This window comes from Nycticebus coucang, chromosome 7 (assembly GCF_027406575.1).
Source record: "Nycticebus coucang isolate mNycCou1 chromosome 7, mNycCou1.pri, whole genome shotgun sequence".
NCBI lineage: Eukaryota > Metazoa > Chordata > Mammalia > Primates > Lorisidae > Nycticebus > Nycticebus coucang.
Genome location: NC_069786.1, coordinates 98,574,488 through 98,597,423, shown reverse-complemented (window position 1 = coordinate 98,597,423; position 22,936 = coordinate 98,574,488). Strand labels below are relative to the sequence as shown.

At 44.5% G+C, this 22,936-nt stretch overlaps 1 protein-coding gene across 7 annotated transcripts in view; it reads right to left on the bottom strand.

The window, feature by feature from the left end:
- CASP8 (caspase 8) overlaps positions 1–22,936 on the bottom strand; it is a 52,691-nt gene that overhangs the window by 19,061 nt on the left and 10,694 nt on the right. The window contains exons 1-3 of one of the 7 annotated variants that reach the window (XM_053596629.1): positions 17,681–18,025; positions 16,611–16,731; positions 5,149–5,480 (exon numbers count right to left, since the gene is read on the bottom strand). In XM_053596629.1, coding sequence (XP_053452604.1) covers positions 5,149–5,456 — 308 coding nt within the window. In that variant the 5' untranslated portion in view covers positions 5,457–5,480; positions 16,611–16,731; positions 17,681–18,025. Of the gene's footprint in view, positions 1–5,148; positions 5,481–16,595; positions 16,736–17,680; positions 18,026–18,739; positions 19,076–21,678; positions 21,777–22,936 lie in introns of those variants that run through there. The other 6 variants (XM_053596626.1, XM_053596625.1, XM_053596627.1 and 3 more) reach the window with 6 other exon arrangements.

The following is a 22,936-nucleotide window of genomic DNA, read 5'->3' as shown; positions in this document are numbered from 1 at the left end:
AAAAAAAGCTTTGCCTTTTGGAAATTATGCTTTTCAAAATGCAGATTGGATCATCACATCCCTAAGGAAAACTAGTCAGTCATTACCTTCAGGAAGGCCAGACATTAGGCTCAGGAATAGAAAGACCACAAACACAGGTTCACCACAGCCCTTGCAACCACCAGCACTAAAGGGCCAGAGGCCCAGACACACCCAGAGGCCCTGCCCTCTCACCCCTTTATGCTGAATCCCCACACCCTTTCTGCAGATACCCGCTCACCCACGCACAGCCTAGGCCCTGCCTCAGTGTCCCCAGGGCCACATTCACTCTACTGTGCTTGAGTATCACTGGAAGGATAGCATGCGTATTATAATTCTCTGTTTATGAAAGTGCCCGAGTTCCCTGATAGCTTGGGTCTCTGCCCTTTTTATTTACTTTTTTTTAACTTTTAATTTTGTTTGGTGGGGGGACAGGTGTCTTTCTCTATTGGTGTCCAGACTGGAATGAAGTGGTGGGGATCATAGCTCACCTCAGCCTCAAACTCCTGGGCTCAAGTGATCCTCTTGTCTCAGTCTCCCTAGTAGCTAAGAATACAAATGTGGGCCCCGATGCCTGGCTAATTTGTCTTTTTAAGAGATGGGGTCTCCCCACATTGCCCAGGCTGGTCTCAAATTCCCACCTGTGCCTCTCAAAGTGCTTGGATTATAGGCATGAGCCCCTTTTTATTTTCATAAACCCAGGCCAGGCAAGGTGGCTCATGCCTGTAATCCCAGCACTGTGGGAGGCTGAGGTGGGTGGATTGCCTGAGCTCAGGAGTTCAAGACCAGCCTGAGCAAGAGCAAGACCCCATTTCTTTTTTTTTTTTTTCTTTTCTTTTTTTTGTAGAGACAGAGTTTCACTTTATTGCCCTCGGTAGAGTGCTGTGGCGTCACACAGCTCACAGCAACCTCCAACTCCTAGGCTTAGGCAATTCTCCTGCCTCAGCCTCCCGAGTAGCTGGGACTACAGGCGCCCGCCACAACACCCGGCTATTTTTTTTGTTGCAGTTTGGCCGGGGCTGGGTTTGAACCACCACCCTCGGTATATGGGGCCAGCGCCCTGCTCACTGAGCCACAGGCACCGCCCGCAAGACCCCATTTCTAAACATAGTGGCCATTGTGGCCAGCGCCTGTAGTCCCAGCTACTCAAGAGGCTGAGGCAAAAGAATCACTCGAGCCCAAGAGTTTGAGGTTGCTGTGAGCTATGATGCCACGACACCCTACCAAGGGTGACAAAGTGAGACACCATCTCAAAAAATTAAAAATTATTTTCATAAACCCAGAGGGCTGTGAGGTACAGTGTTTAAGTACGGGGCGCCCAGCCCATTGGTATCAGAACCTTGATTCCACAATCTTTGAGCTGGGTGACTTCAGACATGTTACACATTTTTTCCTCATGTGTGTAGATAGAAGACAAATGTACATCTAACATCATAGGCTGGTGTGAAGCACTGAAGGAATGCGTCCACATGAAGTACTTAACCCAGTGCTCAATAACACGTAGACACTATTATTTTCTAATCTACACCTGGCATAGTTAATTAAACTCTTTGAATATGCTTATTGAATAGGTTAGGTGAACAAAGGAATATTTCATAAATCAGCAGCAAACCTTTCAATATTATGGTGTAAGAAAAAGTGAATGTAACATAAAACATGTTGACTTCAAGATAAAATCAGAAAATTTCAATTCTGAAAATAAAAATAGTATATAAATAGAAATTATCAGTATTATCTGTCTCATCCTTCTTTTTATGGAATCTCTACCATAGAAGTATTTCTCTAAAACTTTTAGTCTGGCCAAGATCGGATCCAATCGAAAGCTACTCTAACGGTTTTCAAAGTGCCTTTTTTTTTTTTTGGCCGGGGCTAGGTTTGAACCCACCACCTCCGGCATATGGGACCGGCGCCCTACTCCTTGAGCCACAGGCGCTGCCCAACTCTAACGGTTTTAACTTTATTACAGGGCACTTTGTCTTGTTTTTCATTATTGAAATTTATAGGTTTTCTGGTGGCATCATTATCTAGTAATAAACCTGGATAGTTTATAAGATACTTATTTTATAGGTAGCAATTATAATTTGAAAATGAAATGCTGGTGCATTCTTATCATTTTAAGTGACTGCACTAGGGTATTTTTTACCTTTTGGTTAATAGTCAATGATGACTAGCAAGTAATAGGTCATGATTATGCTAACCCTTTTGACCCCAAGCCAATGTGATTTTAACAGACAGGCCCTTCCCTTGTTAGGCAACTCTCAGCCCTCTGCCTGAAAGGTACAGACTGTCTGGCATTGGCAATTTGCCTCAGCCTAGCTCACAGGGCAGAATCAGAACCTTCTGAGGGCCAAGACAGTAGACACAAGGTGAAATCCCAAGCTTTTCTACTTTGGGGCTGTGGTTTCTTAGGATTTACTAGAGCCTTAATGAATAAATCTCTTGTAAAGACTTCACAATTCTAGTAAACCAAAGCTATCCAGTGTACTGGGTTGAATAGTGTCTTCCCCTCTTGCCAAAATTTCATGTCTCCCAAGAACATGAAATTCTGACCTTCTGTGGACATAGGATCTTTGCAGATAAAATGTCCTTAAGATGAGGCTGTAATTGGATTAAGGAGAACAAACAGACACAGACAAGAGAACTGGACGCGGATTGGAGGGTTGTGTCTGCAGGACAAGGAACAATAAGGACTACCACAACCTCCGGAAACTAGAAGAAAGGCAGGGAACGGATTCTTCCTTTTTACCTTTTTTTTTTTTTGTAATCAATCTTTTTTCTTAAATACAAGCTGAGCATCCCTATTCTGAAAATTTGAGATCTGAAATGCTCTAAAATCTGAAACTTTTTTTTTCTTGAGACAGAGTCTCACTCTGTGCCCTGGGTAGAGTGCCATGGCATCATAGCTCACAGCAAACTCAAACTCCTGAGCTCAAGCTATCCTCTTGCCTCAGCCTTCCAAGTAGCTGGGACTACAGGTATACACCACCACACCCATCTGATTTTTCTATTTTGAGTAGAGATGGAGTCTCACTCTTGCTCAGGCTGGTCTTGAACTGCTGAGCTCAAGCAATCCAACCACATGGGTCTCCCAGAATGCCAGAATTACTGGCATGGGTCACCACACCCAGCCTTGAAACAGATTCTTTCTCAGAGCCTCCAAAAAGGAACCAATGTACTGACATCTTGATTTCCAACTTTGAATCTCCAGAATTATGAAAAATAAATTTTTCTACTTTTTATCATTATTGTTATTATTATTACTATTTAGACAGAGTCTCACATTGTTGCCCTCTGTAGAATCATAGCTCACAGCAACCTTCAACTCTTGGGCACAAGCGATTCTCTTGCCTCAGCCTCCTGAATAGCTAGGACTGCAGGTGCCCGCCACAACACCCAGCTATTTTTAGAGACAGGGTCTCACTCTTGCTCAGGCTGGTCTCAAACCTGTGAGCTCAGGGCAATCCACCTGCCTTGACCTCCCAGAGTGCTGGGATTACAGGCATGAGCCACTGCGCCCGGCCAAATTCTCTACTTTTTAAAGCCACCCAGTTTGTATTATAGCACTTCATTACAGCAGCCCCGGAAACTAATACAACCAACATATCCCCTGTCATTTAAAATAAAAATGGTCAAGCCTCAAGTAGGGAGACATATGACAAGGAACACGCCAGAACCACAGGTTTCTGAAAATAAAAGCAACATTAATAGGTTGGGCTATCAGAGGACAGTGCCTGTCAGCGCTGGCCATAAGTCTTTCTCTCTCACCTGCCCCAGTTGACAATTTAAGGGGCAGAACTAAGGCTTAAGTAGACGTTTTCTGAAAGGAAAGCTGAAACATCCTTTAAGGAGTGTCCAATAACGAGATGTTGAAAGAGTGAAAGTGTTTTTCTTTTTAATGTCTTGTCACAAAATCATGAAGTTGTAACTGAATGTGTCTTGTTATCTATCACACCTGTGGTCACCCACTCTCCTGAGGGTGAGAGAAGCTGCGTTTCACAGCCTGTGGCAGGACTGTGTAAGGCACAGCTGTCGTCCTGTGGAGCCTCAGAATCACAGCACAGCCTCGCTCACAGGAGCTGAGCAGTGTCTGCAGGGCCAGGCCTGGTAGCACACACCTCCTCAGAGAACGCTGTCATGTGAGTCTTTAAGTGCAGAAGAAAAGCCTTTTACCCCAGTGAACATTTCCACAGGCGTCCCCAAGCAGGTGCGAAGCAGCGATGCTTTTCTCATGAATAGGCAAAGTGAGCATATGGTGGGGGCGCCAGCAAGGCAGAGGCAGCCAGATGCAGGAGAGAGCGAGAGAGAAGTTAAAACATGGAGGAAAATTCTATTTTAATTTCATCATACCTTAAGTTTCACTTTGAAAAAATAAATTTGTGTCTTAGGGTTTTAGCATATTTGTATCCTGAATTATATATGGACCTCTCAATTTCTTAATCTGGCCAAGGTGGGACATCTCAGAGCCTCCCAAATGACCTCTCACATACAAGGCCCTGAGGGGAGAATGCAAGTTCCTCCCCACATAACAGAAACACTGTGCCAGCCTGGAGCACTGAGCAAAATTGTTACAAAGTAGACTAGGCAGGCATCATGATAACAATGCCGCCCAGGGAAAGTGTCCAGCTCTTCCGAGGAGCCTCAGCACTTTCTTGCCTTGAGACAGGGGCACAAAATCAGCCCTGGCTGCTTCACAGCAGCTGGCTGTCCTACTAAAATCCCTGCAACCCCTAACATGGCTTGCATGACAGCTGATCATGACAGTACTGTGCCAGCCAGATTTACTTCACCTGCAAACAAGCAAAGATATAATGTAAAAACTTTGCATTAGGCATTGGGGTAGGAAGAGATTGAAAGCCACAGCACAGGGTGGGCGGATGTGGATTTGCTAACAAAAGGCTCCTGCGATAGAGATGCCTGTGCCACCGATGAGCAAGTGCCCTACGGAGTAACTTCTGATAAACTCACTTCACTCCCCAAGCTGGACTTTTCGTTTTAGTCTCTCAGTTCCTCTCAGTTGGGGGGAATGCTTTTTCCATACTCTCCCTGGATTCTCCCCAAACTAGCTCCAATCAGCCCTGCCCACAAAGGTTTTCTATTCAGCCCCCACGCTGCTGCGGATTTTCTACCCACCTGTAGGCAGAAATTTGAGCTGTGCCCTGTGTTAGTTCTCTCACCATCTTCTCCTTGCTGGTGTCCAGGTATTTAACCAGCAGATCCAGCCTGTCAATTCTGAACAGCAGCTCCTTCAGGAAGGACAGATTGCCTTCCTCCAACATTCTCTTTTCCCGAAGTGTCTGGAATAATATCAGGGCATCCTCGATGGGTTCCTGCTTCTTTTGTGGGATGTAATCCAGACTTAGGAATTTGAGGGAGGCCAGCTCATCACTGCCTATTTCTTCCGCAATGCGATAGAGGCATTCACTGAATTCCATAGCCATGAAAAGGTAGGACAATGTAGTGACCTGGTTAAAATACAAAGTTACATTCAGATGAGCAAGAAAAGTACCACATGCCGGTTTGTCCCTTCATCAAATGCCACGGCATCTACTTTATGCCAGACATTGTGCTGTGGATATAGGGAAGGGGAAACAAAAACCGCACAGGACATGTTCCCGCATACCATTTAGGAAGGTAGGTAAACAAGCCAGTTGTCCCAGAGTTGTGACCAGGGTGCAGCAGCCAACTCAGGCTGGGGAAAGGGCTTACTCTAAGGAAGAGACCTTTGGGGAGGAAGCCAGGAAGCACAATTCTGGCAAGAAAGAATTTATGCAGAAGTTGAGGGTAGAACTTTCTAGTCAGGTCAGGCAGGCTCAAAGGACTTCAATAAAGTAACCAGAAAGGTTCTGGGATGAAGAGTGATGAGACAAAGGGATGGAGCTGTGGTCAGGAACTAAACCACAGAGGCCTCACCTGGAGGGCAGGGGTAGGCTTTGTCCTGGAGGAGCTGGGGAATTTAGAAGGGATTGGAAAAATGGGAATGACATCATCTAATTTGGGATTAACAACTATAGCTCCGAGGACAGATTGGAAGACTTGGAAGCAGGGGACCTACAAGGACCTATTAGGAGGAGGCAGCGGTTAGGCAGGGGAGGGCGGGAGCAACGGGATCTGCCTGAAATAATGACAGTAGGAAGGCCTGGAGCAACATCGTCCCCTCACTGATACGGGACAGGTGGCTCCCCAGCCAGCTTGGTAGAGCTGAGGGGCGGACAGGTACCAGCATCTGAGGGTAGGCAGGGGGGCCTGTAGGAGGCTCCAGACCAACTGCTGGGGAGACACCAGCACTTTCAGTCTCCCTCTTCAGGGACCCCCCTCCCCATTTCCTAGGCCTGGTCAATTTTGTGCACATTCCCTAGGCCTCTGAATGCAAGGGATTGTAGCCATTCATTTCCTACCAAGTCCCAGCTAATTGTAACTACTGAGTTCCCAGCTAAATGTAACTACAGAGGACCCCTCGCGACTGTATATACCCTGGACCAAGAGCCTCGAGAGAGACAGAGAGCCGGAGAGAGCCCACCCCCTCCACCCCCCCACCCCCGACTTGGTTTGTTTCTCTCTGCCAGGAGCTTTGGTGTTTCTGTATTCTTTTCTTTTCGGTAAATAAATCCTGTCTTACTACTGATCTGTGGTCCTGGATTCATTTGTCAAATCACCCAGACCAAGGACCTACTGAAGACGCAATTCCGGTATCATCACCTGCTCAGGAACCTCAGCCTGGAAACTGAACCAGTCAACCCTGACAGCCCTTTTAACTTCAGAGTCGGTGTCTAAATCAGGGTTTGTGGCCTTTTCACTTGTAAACATGTTTTTAAAGGAAACTCCAGTTTTCATACCAGGGGTCCACGGTCCGGGTTTCTCTTGAGCCCCAAAGCTCAACCACCCTGAACAGTTTCTCCCCCACCCTTCCTGCTCTGCGGTGCAAGGAGCCCGGGAGCTGCGTTGACGCCTGACCCTTCCTAAGAACTAGATCCAGACAGGCTCCTACTGCCGGGGAGGCAGCGGTCGTTGTCGAAGAGCAGGGGCTGAACCTTGGATCAGACCGACTGTGACACCTGCGCCTGGGATGGGCAGCTCACTTCCCCAGGGCGTGCGTTTCCTCCTCCGTAAACATCTCCTAAAGTCGTTCTGACTACGGAGATAACATCTCGTGTGCATTTAGAATAAAGCCCAGCAACCACAGAAGGCCAAACAAAAGTTAACCTGCAAAAAGGAAAAAGCTCCGCTCGTGCGGCGCTGGCCCCATGGTCGCAGGACCCTGGGCGCTTCTCCCTCGCAGCTTTCCCGTCTGCTCAGCTGAAAGGTGGAAATTGCACTGGGATCAGCGAAGCCTTAGCAGGAGCTCCCTTCCTGGTGAGGTGGCCCTGGACGGCTGCCGCGTGAAAACCTTCCCTGGACACTTCCTCACCCTCGAATAACCTTAAGCTATTCAGCCCTGTTTCCTCTGCGGCAGAGCAGAGGGGTTCCGGGGTTCCCGCGCTCTCAGTCTCTGGCATTCTCCAACACTCGCGGCCCCAACCCGTAGCGGCCGTGATGGAGCGAACCGCCCCGTGCACTTTCTACATCTATTTCTACATCTTTTATAGGCTCAAATAAAAATACTGTGGAGTTGGACAGTCGACTAAATTTTCATATTTTTTTATAAGTGGTCCAAAAGACTTTGAAAACTTTTAGCTCTCCTTTGAAAAACACCTTTCCCCTCCTGATTACTATACATCTGGGTTTTGCTTTGCTGTTTTGTTTGTTTTTTGAGACAGAGTCTCATTTTGTTCCCCTCTGTAGAGTGGCAGCATCCCCTGTCCTGTAGCTCACAGCAACCTCAAACTCTTGAGTTCAATCCTCTTGCCTCAGCCTCCCAGTATCTGGGACTACAGGCATCACAACGCCCGGCTATTTTTAGAGATGGGGTCTCACTCCTGCTCAGGCAATCCACCCCTCTAGGCCTCCTAGAGTGCTAGGATCATAGGCCTGAGCCGTGGAGCCCGCCCTCTATAGCTGTGATTTTGTTTGTAAAAATTTAAAATACATGAATCATGAGGTGGTCCCATCATTATACACCCCAACACACATGCACTGATGTAAAAACTGAAATAAAGGGCCAAAGGCGGGTGTATGCATCTGTTGTTGCTGTTTTTCCCTTAATTTTAATGATGAAAATTTACCACCTACTATTAAAATATTCTTCTCTGGTATATTTTTAATGTTTTTTATTTTTAGCATGTGGATATATCAAAGTTTATTGTAAGCAATCTTCCATTTCTTTACTATTAAAACTAATACTGCATTGAGGGGCTTTTTCATTCATCTTGCACACATCCCAGATTATTCTCTTAGAATAAATTGTTAGAATAATGAGGAAAACCTCTTTCCCCCACTGTGATCTAGAGGTTACATCATTGTTTAGGCAATTTGTAAGTCAGGGAAGTGAGAGAGACAATGACTCAGAAGGGTACACACGGCATGAGCCTAAATCTCTTACTGTAAAAGCAGTCAACTATCATAAAAATATTCGTATTTAAGAAAGATATCTTGAATACGTGGCCAGCACCTAACAACCCATGTTCAAAGGACAACGAATAAAAACTGCTAGACATACAGGAGAACAAAGTAGTAAGCCCATTCCTTGAAACAACACATATGTGCTCAACAGGGCACATCCATGGAGTTTCACGGCAGCACCATGCAGGATCCTGAACAGACAGACAGTGTCCTTCAGTAAAGGAATGGGAGACAACGGAAGCCGCAGTCTTACTCCGGGATAGTAAGCAGCAGTCGAGAATAAGGCACTCCATCTTCCAAAATAGAAATGAAGCAAGTTGCACTACAACAAAAAATCATACCAGCCATTTTTTTTAAATACCAAAGCAATACAATAGATTTTCAGAGACTACAGCCATATATGTAAAAGTAAGAAATAGGCGGCGCCTGTGGCTCAGAGGAGTAGGCGCCAGCCCCATACGCCAGAGGTGGCGGGTTCAAACCCAGCCCCGGCCACAAACTACAAAAAAAATAAAAAATAAAAGGAAGAAATAAAAGGAAGGGAGATTCTGGAAGGAGACACATCAAACTCATAATGTTGTTCCCCCTGGGGAATGGTGAAGAAAACCAAGGCTTGGAGGGTAAAGGAGGGAGCAAAAGGGTTCACCTTTTTATATAATGTATTAAGTGAATGTCTGCAGCTATTATCTGCGAAAATGAAATTACTGTTAAAACGGTAGCGTGGGTGTTCTTGGCAGGAAATGAGAGCTGGGGGAGGGCCAAGGAAGGCAACACAGTTCCCTGCTGCCACCGCTCTGCACACAAGAAAGCCAGGCTGCGGCATACACTGGTACACTTGTACTCTTAAAAGGAAACAAAGCATTAAAATCTAAACGTTAAAAAAGACATAAAACTAAGAACTCGTTTTCCTAAAAAATAGAAATTTTGCACGTCTCTCAGAAACTAAAAAAATCTAAGAGATAGGCGGCGCCTGTGGCTCAGTGAGTAGGGCGCCGGCCCCATATACCGAGGGTGGCGGGTTCAAACCCGGCCCCGGCCAAACTGCAACAAAAAAAAAACAGCCGGGCGTTGTGGCGGGCGCCTGTAGTCCCAGCTACTCAGGAGGCTGAGGCAGGAGAATCGCCTAAGCCCAGGAGTTGGAGGTTGCTGTGAGCTGTGTGACGCCACGGCACTCTACCGAGGGCCATAAAGTGAGACTCTGTCTCTACAAAAAAAAAAAAAAAAAATCTAAGAGATTAAATATAAGGAAGACTAAATACAAAGGGTACAAAAAAATGTATACATGTTTTAAGAAAGGAAAAAAACAGGCCTGGCACCTGTAGTTCAGTCGTTAGGGGGCCAGCCACATGCACTGGGGCTGGTGGATTTGAACCCCACCAGGGCCTGCTAAACAACAATAACAACAACAACCAAAAACAGCCAGATGTTGTGGCGGGTGCCTGTAGTCCCAAGCCACTAGGAGGCTGAGGCAAGAGAATTGCTTAAGCCCAAGAGTTTGAGGCTGCTATGAGTTGTGATGTCACAGCACTCTACTGAGGGTGACATAGTGAGACTGTCTCAAAAAACAAAAAAAAAAGAAAAGAAAGGAGGCCGGGCATGGTGGCTCACGCCAGTAATCCTAGCACTCTGGGAGGCCGAGGCGGGTGGATAGCTTGAGCTCACCAGGTCTGGACCAGCCCGAGCAAAAGCAAGACCCTGTCTCTACTAAAAAGAGAAAAACTGAGGCAAGAGGATACGTTGAGCCCAAGAATTGGAGGTTGCTGTGAACTATGGTGCCACGGCACTCTACCCAGGGCAACAGCTTGAGACTGTCCCCCCAAAAAAAGAAGGAAAAAAACTGCATTACAGTTGTCATATTCAAGTCACATTTGACTTCTGATATTACAGGAGATACAATATACAAGATAACAAATGTCATTGGTATCTACTGAGTATTACAATTTAATACAGTTTTTCCTGGCTTAAAATGTGTATACCTTTTTTGGCACCCTCTATGTATGGAAGCATTGCTTGAAATTACAAAACAGTAGAAATGATTATTGATCAGTAGAGTTAGGTAAGCCATTAATCATATTTCCTAGAACTCTATCCTGCTATTAGAATGAAAAGAGCAATGTGGTTGAGTATGTGTGACCTACATAACGTATGGATTACTGTGTGTATTTGTGTTTTCACAGACACCACTTCGGGAGAGAGGAACAGCGGAGCTGGTCTGTGTGTGGGGAGCCCTAGGAGTGGCCGTGACATTGGGATTTATACCTCACCTCCTTTTGTACAGCTCCCTCCAATCTGAATTTTTACCATGTGCATGTGGTACTTTACTTACTCTAAATGTACCGACACCTAAAATAAAATCTCTGTTTAAGGACCCATTTTCATTCAAATGCTGGTTCTGCCTTGTTTAGTACCACCAGGCCAACTGTTTTTAGAATTTTAAACCAGTTGCGACCTCTGTTACAATCTCATCTTACAGAATAAAATCAACCGAGGAATCAAATGAAAGCAGGACCTGCTTTTTCTTCCCCACAATTATTTTCTCCTGAGAATAACAATCCATAGCGTATTCAGTTTAGAAAATACAGAAAAGATAAAAAGGAAAATAAAAATCACTTGTAATTCCGCCATCCAAAGGTCCACACATGATAATACTCTCCTGTCTCTTCTACCAGATATTGTATGCTTATATAGAGGATGTTATCAGCAAGGGCTGTGGGTTGCATGGGCATAGAGAAAAGGGGAAAATTAGAATTCAAACAACTGTGTCTTCAACATTGATTTGAAAAACTTTAATCCTGACTTAGAGGGGTCAGTGAGTTGTTTTGTTTTGTTTTTTTTGGCAGAGTCTCACTCTGTCTCACTGGGTTGAGTGCCGTGGTATCATTGTAGCTCACAGTCTGCCTCAAACTCTTGGGCTTGAGCAATCCTCAGTCTCTTACCTAGCTGGGACTACAGGCATGTGCCACTACGCCCAGCTAGTTTTTCTAAGTTTTTAGTAGAGACAGGGTCTCGTTCTTGCTGGTCTTGAACTCCTGAGCTCAAGCAATCCACCCGCCTCAGTCTCCCAGCATGCTAGGATTTTAGGGGACAGCCACTTCGCCTGGCCTCTTGTCAGTGCTTTTATCAGTGAAAATTTGGTAGGAAATTTTAGGGCGATCTGATTTTCTTATCAAACTTTTCTAAATAATTCTTATATTTGTTTTTGTTTTGAGACAGTCTCACTCTGTCATCCTGGGTGGAGTGTTATGATGTCATAGCACTCAAACCTCAAATGCTTGGGCTCAAGCGATTTTCCTGCCTCAGTCTCCCAAATAGGTAGGGCTACAAGTGCCTGCCACAATGCCCGGAAAGTTTTTCTATTTTTAGTAGACATGGGGTCTTGCTCTTGCTCAGGCTGGTCTCCAAAGCTCAAACAATACCCACCTCAGCCTCCCAAAGTGCTAAGATTACAGTCATGAGCCACCATGTCCAGCCTTATTTTTATATTTGGATCAATGAAAGACCTCAAGTTTAAGTGTAAAGACATAATTGCCCTTAGTCATGAAATTGCTGTGCCTCTACTTTTTGTCACTAATAATCTATATTCTAGCCTAGATGTTTTTTCATCTTGTTTAGGAATGTTGTGAGATTAATGTGCTTCAAAGTCCTACATGATTGGTAGTAAACATTGGGATAAAATTAGTTTTCAGTAGCATAGTTTAATGTGTTAAATAAGATAGTATTTTTGTTAGAAATACAAGAAGGCTGGCATTCTACTACCTGTGTAATATATATTTTTTAAAAGCAATTACATTTTGTACAAAAAGAGGGGCAGAGTAATTAGCAGACTCTGCTAATTTTTTACAATTACAATGTACAAAAAGTGTACATTTAATCATGGGAGATCATAAATATAAGCAGCTCTCTAAAGAAGCCTCAGTTTCAGGTATTGATTTATAGACCAGTTTGAGCACATACTGTTTTTGCAGTTCAGTGCTAAACATTTCTTTTAACAAACTAGTCTTAAATTTCACATGCTGCTATTTTTGTATTTTGCCATTCTACAGTACTATTTTGTTTTGAATTCATACATATCACCTTTCTCTTTTCTTTTTTTTTTTTTTTTTAAGACAGAGTCTCACTTCATCGCTCTCGGTAGAGTGCTGTGGCTTCACAGCTCATAGCAACTTAAAACTCTTGAGCTCAAGCGATTCTCTTGCCTCAGCCTCCCAAGTAGCTGGGACTATAGGCGCCCACCACAACAACCAGCTATTTTTAGAGATGGGGTCTCGCTCTTACTCAGGCTGGTCTTAAACCTGTGAGCTCCGTCAATCCACCTGCCTTGGCCTCCCAGAGTGCTGGGATTACCAGTGCGAGCCACTGCACCGGCCTCCTTTTCATTTTCTAAGGTGACTTCTTATCTGAGACAGAGAAAGAAAGAGAGAGATTTCCTACTACAGTGGGGTCCAGAGCTTAAGATACATTATTTAGGTGGTGCCTGTGGCCCAAGGGAGTAGGGCGCTCGCCCCATATGCCGGAGGTGGCAGGTTCAAACCCAGCCCCGGCAAAAAAAAAAAGATACATTATTTAGAACTACATGTTATCAGTTTAAAATCTACATGCCTAAAGGATACACCAGTCAACTTTTTTTCATAAGCTGTTATTTTTTTCAACTTATATTTAGATTTTGTCTCTTTTGTAGCTACATTTTAAAATGATAGCACGAAAAAGATTTAAGTAGTTATCACTTTTTCTGTTAATAAAGCCATGTTGGGGGCGGCGCCTGTGGCTCAGTGAGTAGGGCGCCGGCCCCATATGCCGAGGGTGGCAGGTTCAAACCCAGCCCCGGCCAAACTGCAACAAAAAAATAGCCGGGCGTTGTGGCGGGCGCCTGTAGTCTCAGCTGCTCGGGAGGCTGAGGCAAGAGAATCACGTAAGCCCAAGAGTTAGAGGTTGCTGTGAGCCGTGTGACGCCACGGCACTCTACCAGAGGGCGGTACAGTGAGACTCTGTCTCTACAAAAAAAAAATAAATAAATAAAAAAAAAATAAAGCCATGTTGGAAAGTTCTTTTTTCATGAACACACCTAAGAAATTTTAAACAGATACTTTGCAGTATTCAAGAGCCTAATGCTGTTTTCTTTGGTACAACTTCTACACTAAATTTTCATGAAAGCATATTTTGGTATTGGCAATTTGATACATTTCCTGGTGGCAAAATACGAGCTGTCTTGTATGGGAGTTTTTAGAGAACTATCCTTATTCAGTAGCACAGGACATGTACTTGTGACTGTCAGGATTTCCCGATACTTATCTCAATTATTTTATAAGCCTATGGACATTATTTTATGTCACATCTGAGCTGTCAAAAGATTACTTGGCATACCTTAATATTCGCTGCATTTTTTCCTGCATATATAACCTATCTTTTTTCAGAATGGGAATATATGTGTGCTTCCCAATGTTTACTGTTACTGTAAACTGTGTGTGAAACTGGTTGAACAAATACTGCAATGACTTGAGAATAAACTGCACAGAATTGGATTAAAATTTTATGCAAATATATTTTCCCTCATATTTGCAGACAACAAATTTCCATAGTACTAATGGACTTTTTTCACTGATAAATACATTTTGAACTGTAAGTATATCTTGATGTCTTTATTTTTTCTTCTACAATATGGGCTTTAATATCTGAGAAGCATTTAATCATACAACCGTAATTTTACATAACCAGTCCCTGATTTCATTTAGGATGAACTTAAAATGCAAACCTGCAAGTTCACCTCTGATTATTTTCTTACGTAGAATGATTTCCTAAGAGTAGTATTACTGGGTCAAAAAAATAAACTTTTTTCAAGTTCTTATTACAGTATAGGAACACTTGTTCCATAGAAAAAGTGCAGAAAAGTATAAAAAGAAAATAAAAATGACTTGAAAATTTGCCATATAGAAATAATTCTTTGGTCACATTTTGTGGCTTTTCTCCAATTTTATTCATGTATATAAATGTATATTAAAATTTTTGAATATTTTGCCATATAAGGCATATATTTGATATAATATATATTAAGGAATAACTTCATAAAAATATATTTGTATCATATATTTAATATTTTATTTAACATATTTATGCCCCCAAAGTAGCTAGATAAAAATAAATAAATGTTTGTATCATGAAATATAAATGTTTATAACCTAGTCATATAAACATAAAAGTATTTTTTATTACCTCATTTTAGTCTAGGCCTCTGAAGAAATTGCTATGATCATCCTCATTTAATCACTATGAAAAATCACTACTTAGAAATAAGCTACTAAGGTAGAACATAGGGCCCTATTTGAAGTATCTCACAGGCTACAGTAACAGACCCTGTCAAGATTTAGATTTTATTCTACTTGCAGGTGGAAGGCAGTGAAGGAATTTAATGAAGAAAGACATAAAATCATAATATGTTTAGAGATTAAGATTTTTTAAAGAGAGGGGAAAAAAGCCAGCAAAACCACAAAAACAAGAGTTCTCAAGAAATCCACTATCCTAGAGCCAGGGCCAGAGCAGACAACATATTTCTATAGTATTAACGGACAAAGGAAGGCCTGAAGTCAGGATTTAAAATTCCACAGCTCATCCTGGAACCTCATTCTACTACTGCAGTTATTTTCAACTGATATGCCTGGAAAGTTTTTTTTTTTTTTTTTTGTAGAGACAGAGTCTCACTTTATTGCCCTCGGTAGAGTGCCGTGGCCTCACACAGCTCACAGCAACCTCCAACTCCTGGGCTTAAGCGATACTCTTGCCTCAGCCTCCCGAGTAGCTGGGACTACAGGTGCCCGCCACAACACCCGGCTATTTTTCGGTTGCAGTTTGGCCGGGGCTGGGTTTGAACCCGTCACCCTCGGTATATGGGGCCGGCACCTTACCGACTGAGCCACAGGCGCCACCCATGCCTGGAAAGTTTTTAAAGATCACTAGTTAAATTATTTTTGAAAGACGTTCAAAGAACATTAAGTATATTATTTTGTTTACTCTTTTTTTTAATCAACATAATGTAAGTGTGCCACAGAAGTTACAGGTTCAAGTGCAGTGAGATAAAAAAGGTTGGAAAACACTACTACTATCTCAGATGCCACAATTCCACTGAACATAAATCCCATCTAATCACAAATAGTTATTCTAGCACTGCTTCAGCAGCATCTGCCTTCTTCAGTGATACAGGTAACTACCCCAAAGGGGAAAGGGAAAGCAAAACTTGCATTAACCTTCTAAAGACAAAATCTGCATCTCATCCAAAGCTCAAGAGTATCTGAAAGTCACTCACTATCAGGCCCACACTCTGACAGCCTGACAGAATTCCCACACCCTGCTGTCCAGGCTGGCTGCTCAAGGCTGTGGGCTCCCCCGAAACCTGACAGATGTCCCCATTGCACACAAACACTGTCCACAGCAAGGCCCTGCAACCAGAGTGTTCAACCCTGTAAAGGTGTTCAAACCTCAACAAAACATATAATCCCATAATTTTCAAAAAGAATGCAATGTATAACTTCACCTATAAATGCTTAATCCCAAGGGTAGCAGTCTCTGATTTTGTCTATTTTTGTGTCTTATTACTTTTTGGACTATTCTATGACTTTCAAATTCTCAAAAAACAAAATTAGATTACTAGGACTGTGCAAGGAGCTGGTGCCCACGCCTGTGTGTGTGTCAGTCAATGTGTGTGTTAGTGTGTATGCGTGTTGATGGGGGGAATAGCTGTAGCAACAAAGTCAGTTGAGATTTACATTTTGGCTTCTTACTCGTTGACAACTTTGGCCAGGATAAGGATGAAGCCTTTGGAGCATTTCTCCAGGACTGCATTAGTCTAAACTGGAAAGGCCTTCAGATTTGGCCATAGCAGGGCCTCCCACAGGCAAGGTGCTAAGAGGACTGCTACCTCCCTTGGGTAACGCTCACGGTCTCCCCATCTATGATGCAATAAGGATCACCTCCACGGTCCCCAGGCAACCAGATCCCACCCTCAGCAGCAGAGAAAATTCTAGAAAATTCTAGAATCAAAGGCCTTCCTCCCAAAAGGCCCAGCTGGCCTCACTGAAGAGCCAAATCCTTACCAAAGAAGCACTCACAGTAGCAGCACCAGAGACCTCTTCACCTCCAGTCTGCACATCCAAAACAGGATCGGAAGCCTAAGGAGGACCAGGGTGGGGCGGAGGCAGCCCCTGTACTTCCTGTTCCTGCTACAAACAGCTTAGGGAGGAAGTAGACCAGAGTATGAATATTAATTAGTCTCTGTGGCTGGGACTCGGAGGTGGGTAGCACAGGGGGCAGGGTGTGGGTGAAGAGCCTGGCCACCTGAGCTTTGCTTCTGCCTGCGTGACGGCTGATGGGCCATTTTATACTTGGGGCCTCATTTCTACATTCCAAAATGAGGCAGTCAGACTGGAAGATAAATAAGAACGCTCTCTTCTTTGAATCTGCCTCTAGTCTATAAGCTTCACAAGGCTTTCATTGCCCCCGCCTTCCCACCAGTCCCCACAAGGAGGATCAGGCTTATGGAATATTGTTTGCAGAGAGCAAGGACCCGTCTTATAGCTGAGAAGACTGAATGAAGTACCTGAAAGTGCCTGTTCACCCTAGAGGGCTAGGAAGAGGTGACCTCACAATCTCCATGCCCTTAGCTGACACTTGATTCACCCCAGGTAAGTGTCACCAATCACATGGCAACAGAATGAAATCCTGTGAGTGGCTAAATCCAGTACCAGAAAGTACACCCTGCACCCACAGCACCCCTCCAGCTTTTGTCCTCTGTTTTGTGACTATCTCCTGTCCTAGACTGAGAGCCTCCTGGGGTCAGGGACTGCATCTTTCATGTCAATGTCCCCAGGACCTGCCACAGGAGCAGCAATGTCTAGAGCATATAAAGATAGCCTGCAAATTGACAAGGAAGAAACACTCCTTAGAAGGGCAACGGGCAAGTACACGGAGCTCCCTAATGGGGTACTGAAAGCGCTAAAGTGTAAGGAGGGTGCTCACTCCCTGCACAATGCAAAGTAAAGCCATGGGATACCCACTTGATCCCTACTGGATTGGCAAAGGTTTGCAAGTAAGGTCAGCTACAGATTGGCGGGCAGCAAGGGCAAGGGAATCCTCATGGAGGCAAGTGGGCCTGGCAGGGTCTGATCAAGCAGGCACGTACCCCACAGCCAGCAACTCCCAGTGTCCACGAAGCAGCTGAGTTTTTCTGTTGCCCTTGGGTAGGATCTGTGGAGGCTTATGTAGGTAACACCATATAGAAGTTAGAAATTAGGGTGTGTCCAAGTACAGAGAACTTGAAGAGCAGAATGCTTACTTAAAAAAAAAAAAAAAGACATAAGGCTGGCGCGGTGGCTCATTCCTGTAATCCCAGCACTTTGGGAGGCTCCAGAGGGAGGATTACTTGAGTCCAGTTCAAGTCTGTAGTGAACTATGATCCTGCCACTGCACCCCAGCCTTAGTGACAGAGTGACACCCTGTTGCAATTACAAGTAAATAAATAGAGTGAGAAACAGAATGAACAAAATGCAAAGGGTATTAATATGCGATAATAAGCGCTAAAGCGTACTGGTACTTAGTTGGCCAGTCACTGTCCTAAGTGGTTTAGAGGGATCATCTCCTTCAAGCTTCACAATCACCTCACATGGTATTATTATTAATCCCATTAAATGTTGAGGAAACAGAGGCCCAGAAGAATTACTTACTTATCCAAGGTCACATAGTTAAAAAATTGCATATAAACACAAAGCAAAAAGAGATTTTTGTGAAGGTACAGATAAACTCAGGCATCCTTACCAAAAGCATGAGAGCTGTCTTTGGGGAGCAAGTGAGGATGGAGGTGGGGACTCAGGAGGAAGGAAGCTCCTGAAATATGAAAGGGGAGAAGACTGTGGGTCTCAGGGGCATCTGAGCCAACAGATGTTTCACTTATCAGCCCAGGGCCAAGAGAAAAGGAAAGCAAACATGAAAAGGTTTTCTGGAATTTCCAAACTGGTGCAAAGGAGGGAGACAGCTGTCTGAGGACAGAAAGTTAGCAAAGGAACTGTGACCAGTGGCTGTGGCTGGGAGAGGAAGCCTACAGGAGAGGTGGGCCAGGCAGGGGCCCAGATGTCCCCACTGAGCAGGTCCAGGGGCCCCAAGTGAGCTAGTAAAGACACGAAGAAATAGCGTGGTGTCCTTTCAGTTTCCTGTTGAAGAAGCCACCTTGGCACCAGATACTCACCTGCTCCCTTTTCTCGGCACCATCACAGCCACTGTTGTCCCCTAAATTGCCTCATTCCATGCTCAAAAGCAGCCCACACCAAGAACACTTCCAGAAACAAGGGGGGAGGGGAGAAGGAAATTACTCCAGGAAGGAGCTTTCTTTTACTTTCAGGTCACTCCCAGCTCACTCCACCAGCCCCTGCCTGCCTTGGCAGATTAACTTCCTGTTGAATTAACCTGAGAATTCAGCAGAACTTTTAAAAAATCACAAGAAAGAAGTAAACCTGTGCACCTGGACAGAATCTGGTCTTCAGCAAGAGAGAAAGAAAAATTCCCAACAGAAAGAACTAAAGAGTAAATTTTTTTCCTAAACCAGGAAACAGCCCTGGGTGACTCACTCGCTCTAACGAGAAATGTTTGATATTTAAAGGAACCAACACCCAATTTCCAACTATTCCGAAGAGGGATATTGCAGGCAATCTGCTAATGTGCCATCTAAAACCTGGGGAGCTGGACATGCGTACTGAGAAGCATTTACACTTACTATACTTTATTCTAATAACAGCCCCCCACCCCACTCTATCCCCAACTCCCACCCCCACCCCCAACACACACACCCCTGTCTGTGGCAGGTGATATCCTGTTCTTCCCTGAAAGGAGTCTGGGGAGGGGAATTTTTTCCTCTGTTTCAGTCCAATCTCAGCACTGAAGGCATGGACAGCCCCAGCCCCCCTTCATATCTCAGGGGCTCTTTGTGGTCAGCCTGCAGCTGAATTGTGGGAGATTGTTCACAAAAGGGAGGCAGGGTTCTGGCCCAACCCTGAGTAGGGTCAAGGACACTTGAGCCCCCATCCCTGGCCCTGCTCCTGGGTTTATTAGCACCCAGTGTCTGCGCGCTGAGCCTGGAGTGGTGGTGACACTGAGGCTGCCCCTAGGCTGTCCCCTAGGCTGTCCCCCACACAGGTATCTCCTGCTTTTCTCCACCTGTCATCCCCTCCCCAGTCTCTGCCTCTGCTTCCTGTTTAAATTTTTTAAGGATTTTCTGCCCTTTTGTTTTCACATCTTGTACATTTTATAACCAAAGCACCAACAATATAATATAATAGCTACATGTTGCATCCTTTTCATGAACTATCTCATTTCTCACATGAATGCAGAGGGTATTGTACTCCCATGTTATAGATGAGGAAATTAAGGCTCAGTCACATGGATTCATTCAGTGCTGTTGGGCCAAAGACAGGGATTTTCCTACTATAACACACTGACTCCCTTTCACCAACAGTAAGGATTTGAAATGAACCATGTGGAAAGAGCAACAAATTTAAACTAAGACAGAGTGACCTATGCACAACCATCCGAAGGTCCTTGGATTCTCAGTTACCTAGCAAAAAGGAGGTGATCTAATTAAAGACACAAACTAACACTTATCAAATCAGTTGTGTATCCCAGACACAATCGCCAAAACCGGCTCATTTCAACTTCTAAACAATTCTCAGAAGTGGATGCTCCGCTTTTATGAATGAAGACACTGAGGTAAAACAGGTAAAAGGCTTGACCGAGCTCACTCAGCTAAGAGGGACAAAATGAGGTCAGTTTGTCTCTAAGATCGTGCATGGTTAATAACTTTGTGAACGTTTACACACAACCCTGAATCTCTACCTTACTGGTCTTGGAATTAACTATGGAGTTACAAAAAATACCAGTCCTCAAGTTCCAGCTTCAAAACTCCTATCTGAGCAAAATTGTGGTGGATGAAACAGGTGAAGCACTTATAGTAGTGCCTGGGCCTTTGTAAGGTAAGCCTGTGTACAGATGCAGGAAATAAGTTCACAAGTTCGCTGACAAAAGGCAGGCCCAGGCATGAACTCAGGACTGTCTCCTGACTCTCCCCTCCTGGCCCTGGTGCACATCTCACTGTCAACCCCAGGTGGCAGAAATGGTCAGTTGCTGGAGAGAAGGCAGTGCTGAGGATGGGGGGTAGGGCTGTCTCAGGGCTTGCCATTTGTAATGTAAGGCACTGACATTACATTTTCCCAGTCTTAAATCTTTTACAAAAGGAATATGAATTATTAATAAACGAATCATGAACCTCAGGTTGGTTAAATTCCTATTGTGACCTACAATGGTCATTATTACTTCATTTGCTCTAACCAGTTTCTCATATCTCGACTTGAGATACATCTGTCCAATTATTTACATCAAAATTATTAATGTACATGGTCTTTACCCAGGGAGGCTGGAAGAGCAGAGGTGTTGCCGTAGCTGGCAGGGTGAGGACAGCCTGGGATGACTCATTCTCCAGGCAGTTTCCACCCTCTCGAGCCTCCGCTCCCACCTGAAAGCCTGTTCCAGAGACTACTGTGGCTGCTGGAATGTCTACTCAGAGGCTAAAAGCAAACTAAGAAACCCAAGAAAGGCTACACCTAAACTCACCCCTTCCCATTCATCTGGATTTGAATTACCGGACACCATTCAAAGATAAGTACTGCCAGTGAAAGAGAAACATCCTGAATGTGCTTGTGCTTTTGTTCTTCGCTTTCTTGTCAAGTTGTATATAACTAGCCCATGAGATGTGCTTGGGCCCCTCCTCTCCAGTCTTTGACTGTCTGGCAGCTGGCCTCGGAACCGCCTAAAACTCTTCCTCCAGACCATGGGGAAAGAAAGAGAAAGAGATTGCACGATCACATGCAAATCTACCTGTTTCTTCTGCTGAGCCTTGTCAGGAGAGGCCCAAAGAATTGTCTATCACATGAGAGGCTGAAACAAGAAGATCACTTGAGCCCAGGAGTTTGAGGTTGCTGTCTCAAAAAAAAAAAGAGTTGTCTTACATAAAGCTTTCAGAGCTGTTATTTCAAGTTACTAAGTATTTGGTACCGAGTATTTGTTTTTTGTTTCAGTACTAAAATGATTAGACAATCATGGGCATATGTACAGAGAGAGGGGTTTCCAGCCACTAACCTCAAGATGTGTACGCTGGGGATTTTTGCAGATTGCCAACACCCTCTCCTCTGCTTTCTCAAAAGAAACTACTGCAGACAAGAAATCATACCACTGGTCTAGAAAGGAAGAAAGAGATCATGGTCAGGCTTTGATTCCCATATTCGTGTCACTGACCTGGCTTTGCCAGAATTTTCTTGAAGGTCTGAGCATGGAAGAGACAAGGGTCCTCGATGTTTTTGCTTTACTATGTGCCCATACCCAAGAAACGGGGCACCTCAAACCCTAAAGATAAGTGACGAGTTGCTTTTTTAATTTGTTTTTTCATTGTAGTAAAATATATGTACCATAAAATCTGCCATTACAGCAATTTTTAAGGGCATGGTTCAGTGTACTTTGTTGTGCAACCATCGTCACCACTCAGGAATCACTTCTAGTAAGATAATAACTGTGCACTCATTAAGCGCTGTACAATTTTCAAGCATTTTCTTTACTGTATCTCATTTGATCCTTAATGGTAAAAAAATTTTTTGTTTCTTTCTTACTCTGTTGCCCCAGCTTGAGTGCTGTATTAGCCTAGCTCAAAGCAACCTCAAAGTCTTGGGCTCAAGGGATCCTCCTGCCTCAGTCTGCCGAGTAGCTGGGACTACAGGCGCCTGCCACAAAGCCTGGCTAGTTTTTCTATTTTTAGTAGAGATGGGGTTTCACTCTTTTTTTTTTTTTTTTTTGTGGTTTTTGGCCGGGGCTGGGTTTGAACTCGCCACCTCCGGCATATGGGACCGGCGCCCTACTCCTTGAGCCACAGGCACCGCCTGGGGTTTCACTCTTGATCCTCCCACCTTGGCCTCCCAGAGTGCTGGGATTAGCACCTCATCCAGCCTAAAACATTTTTGTTTAAAGAGTAGAAGTGTGGGCAGCGCCTGTGGCTCAGTCGGTGAGGCGCCAGCCCCATATACCGAGGGTGGCGGGTTCGAACCCGGCCCCGGCCAAACTGCAACCAAAAAATAGCCGGGCGTTGTGGTGGGTGCCTGTAGTCCCAGCTACTTGGGAGGCTGGGGCAGGAGAATTGCTTAAGCCCAGGAGTTGGAGGTTGCTGTGAGCTGTGTGAGGCCACGGCACTCTACTGAGGGCCATAAAGTGAGACTCTGTCTCTACAAAAAAAGAGTAGAAGGGTATGTGTCATATGAAGAAGAAGACTGGAGAGAAAAGCTCAGAAAGTGAAGCGACTCAGCTGGGACTGTGGAGCTACTGTAGCTACACAAAGCACTGGCAACTCTTT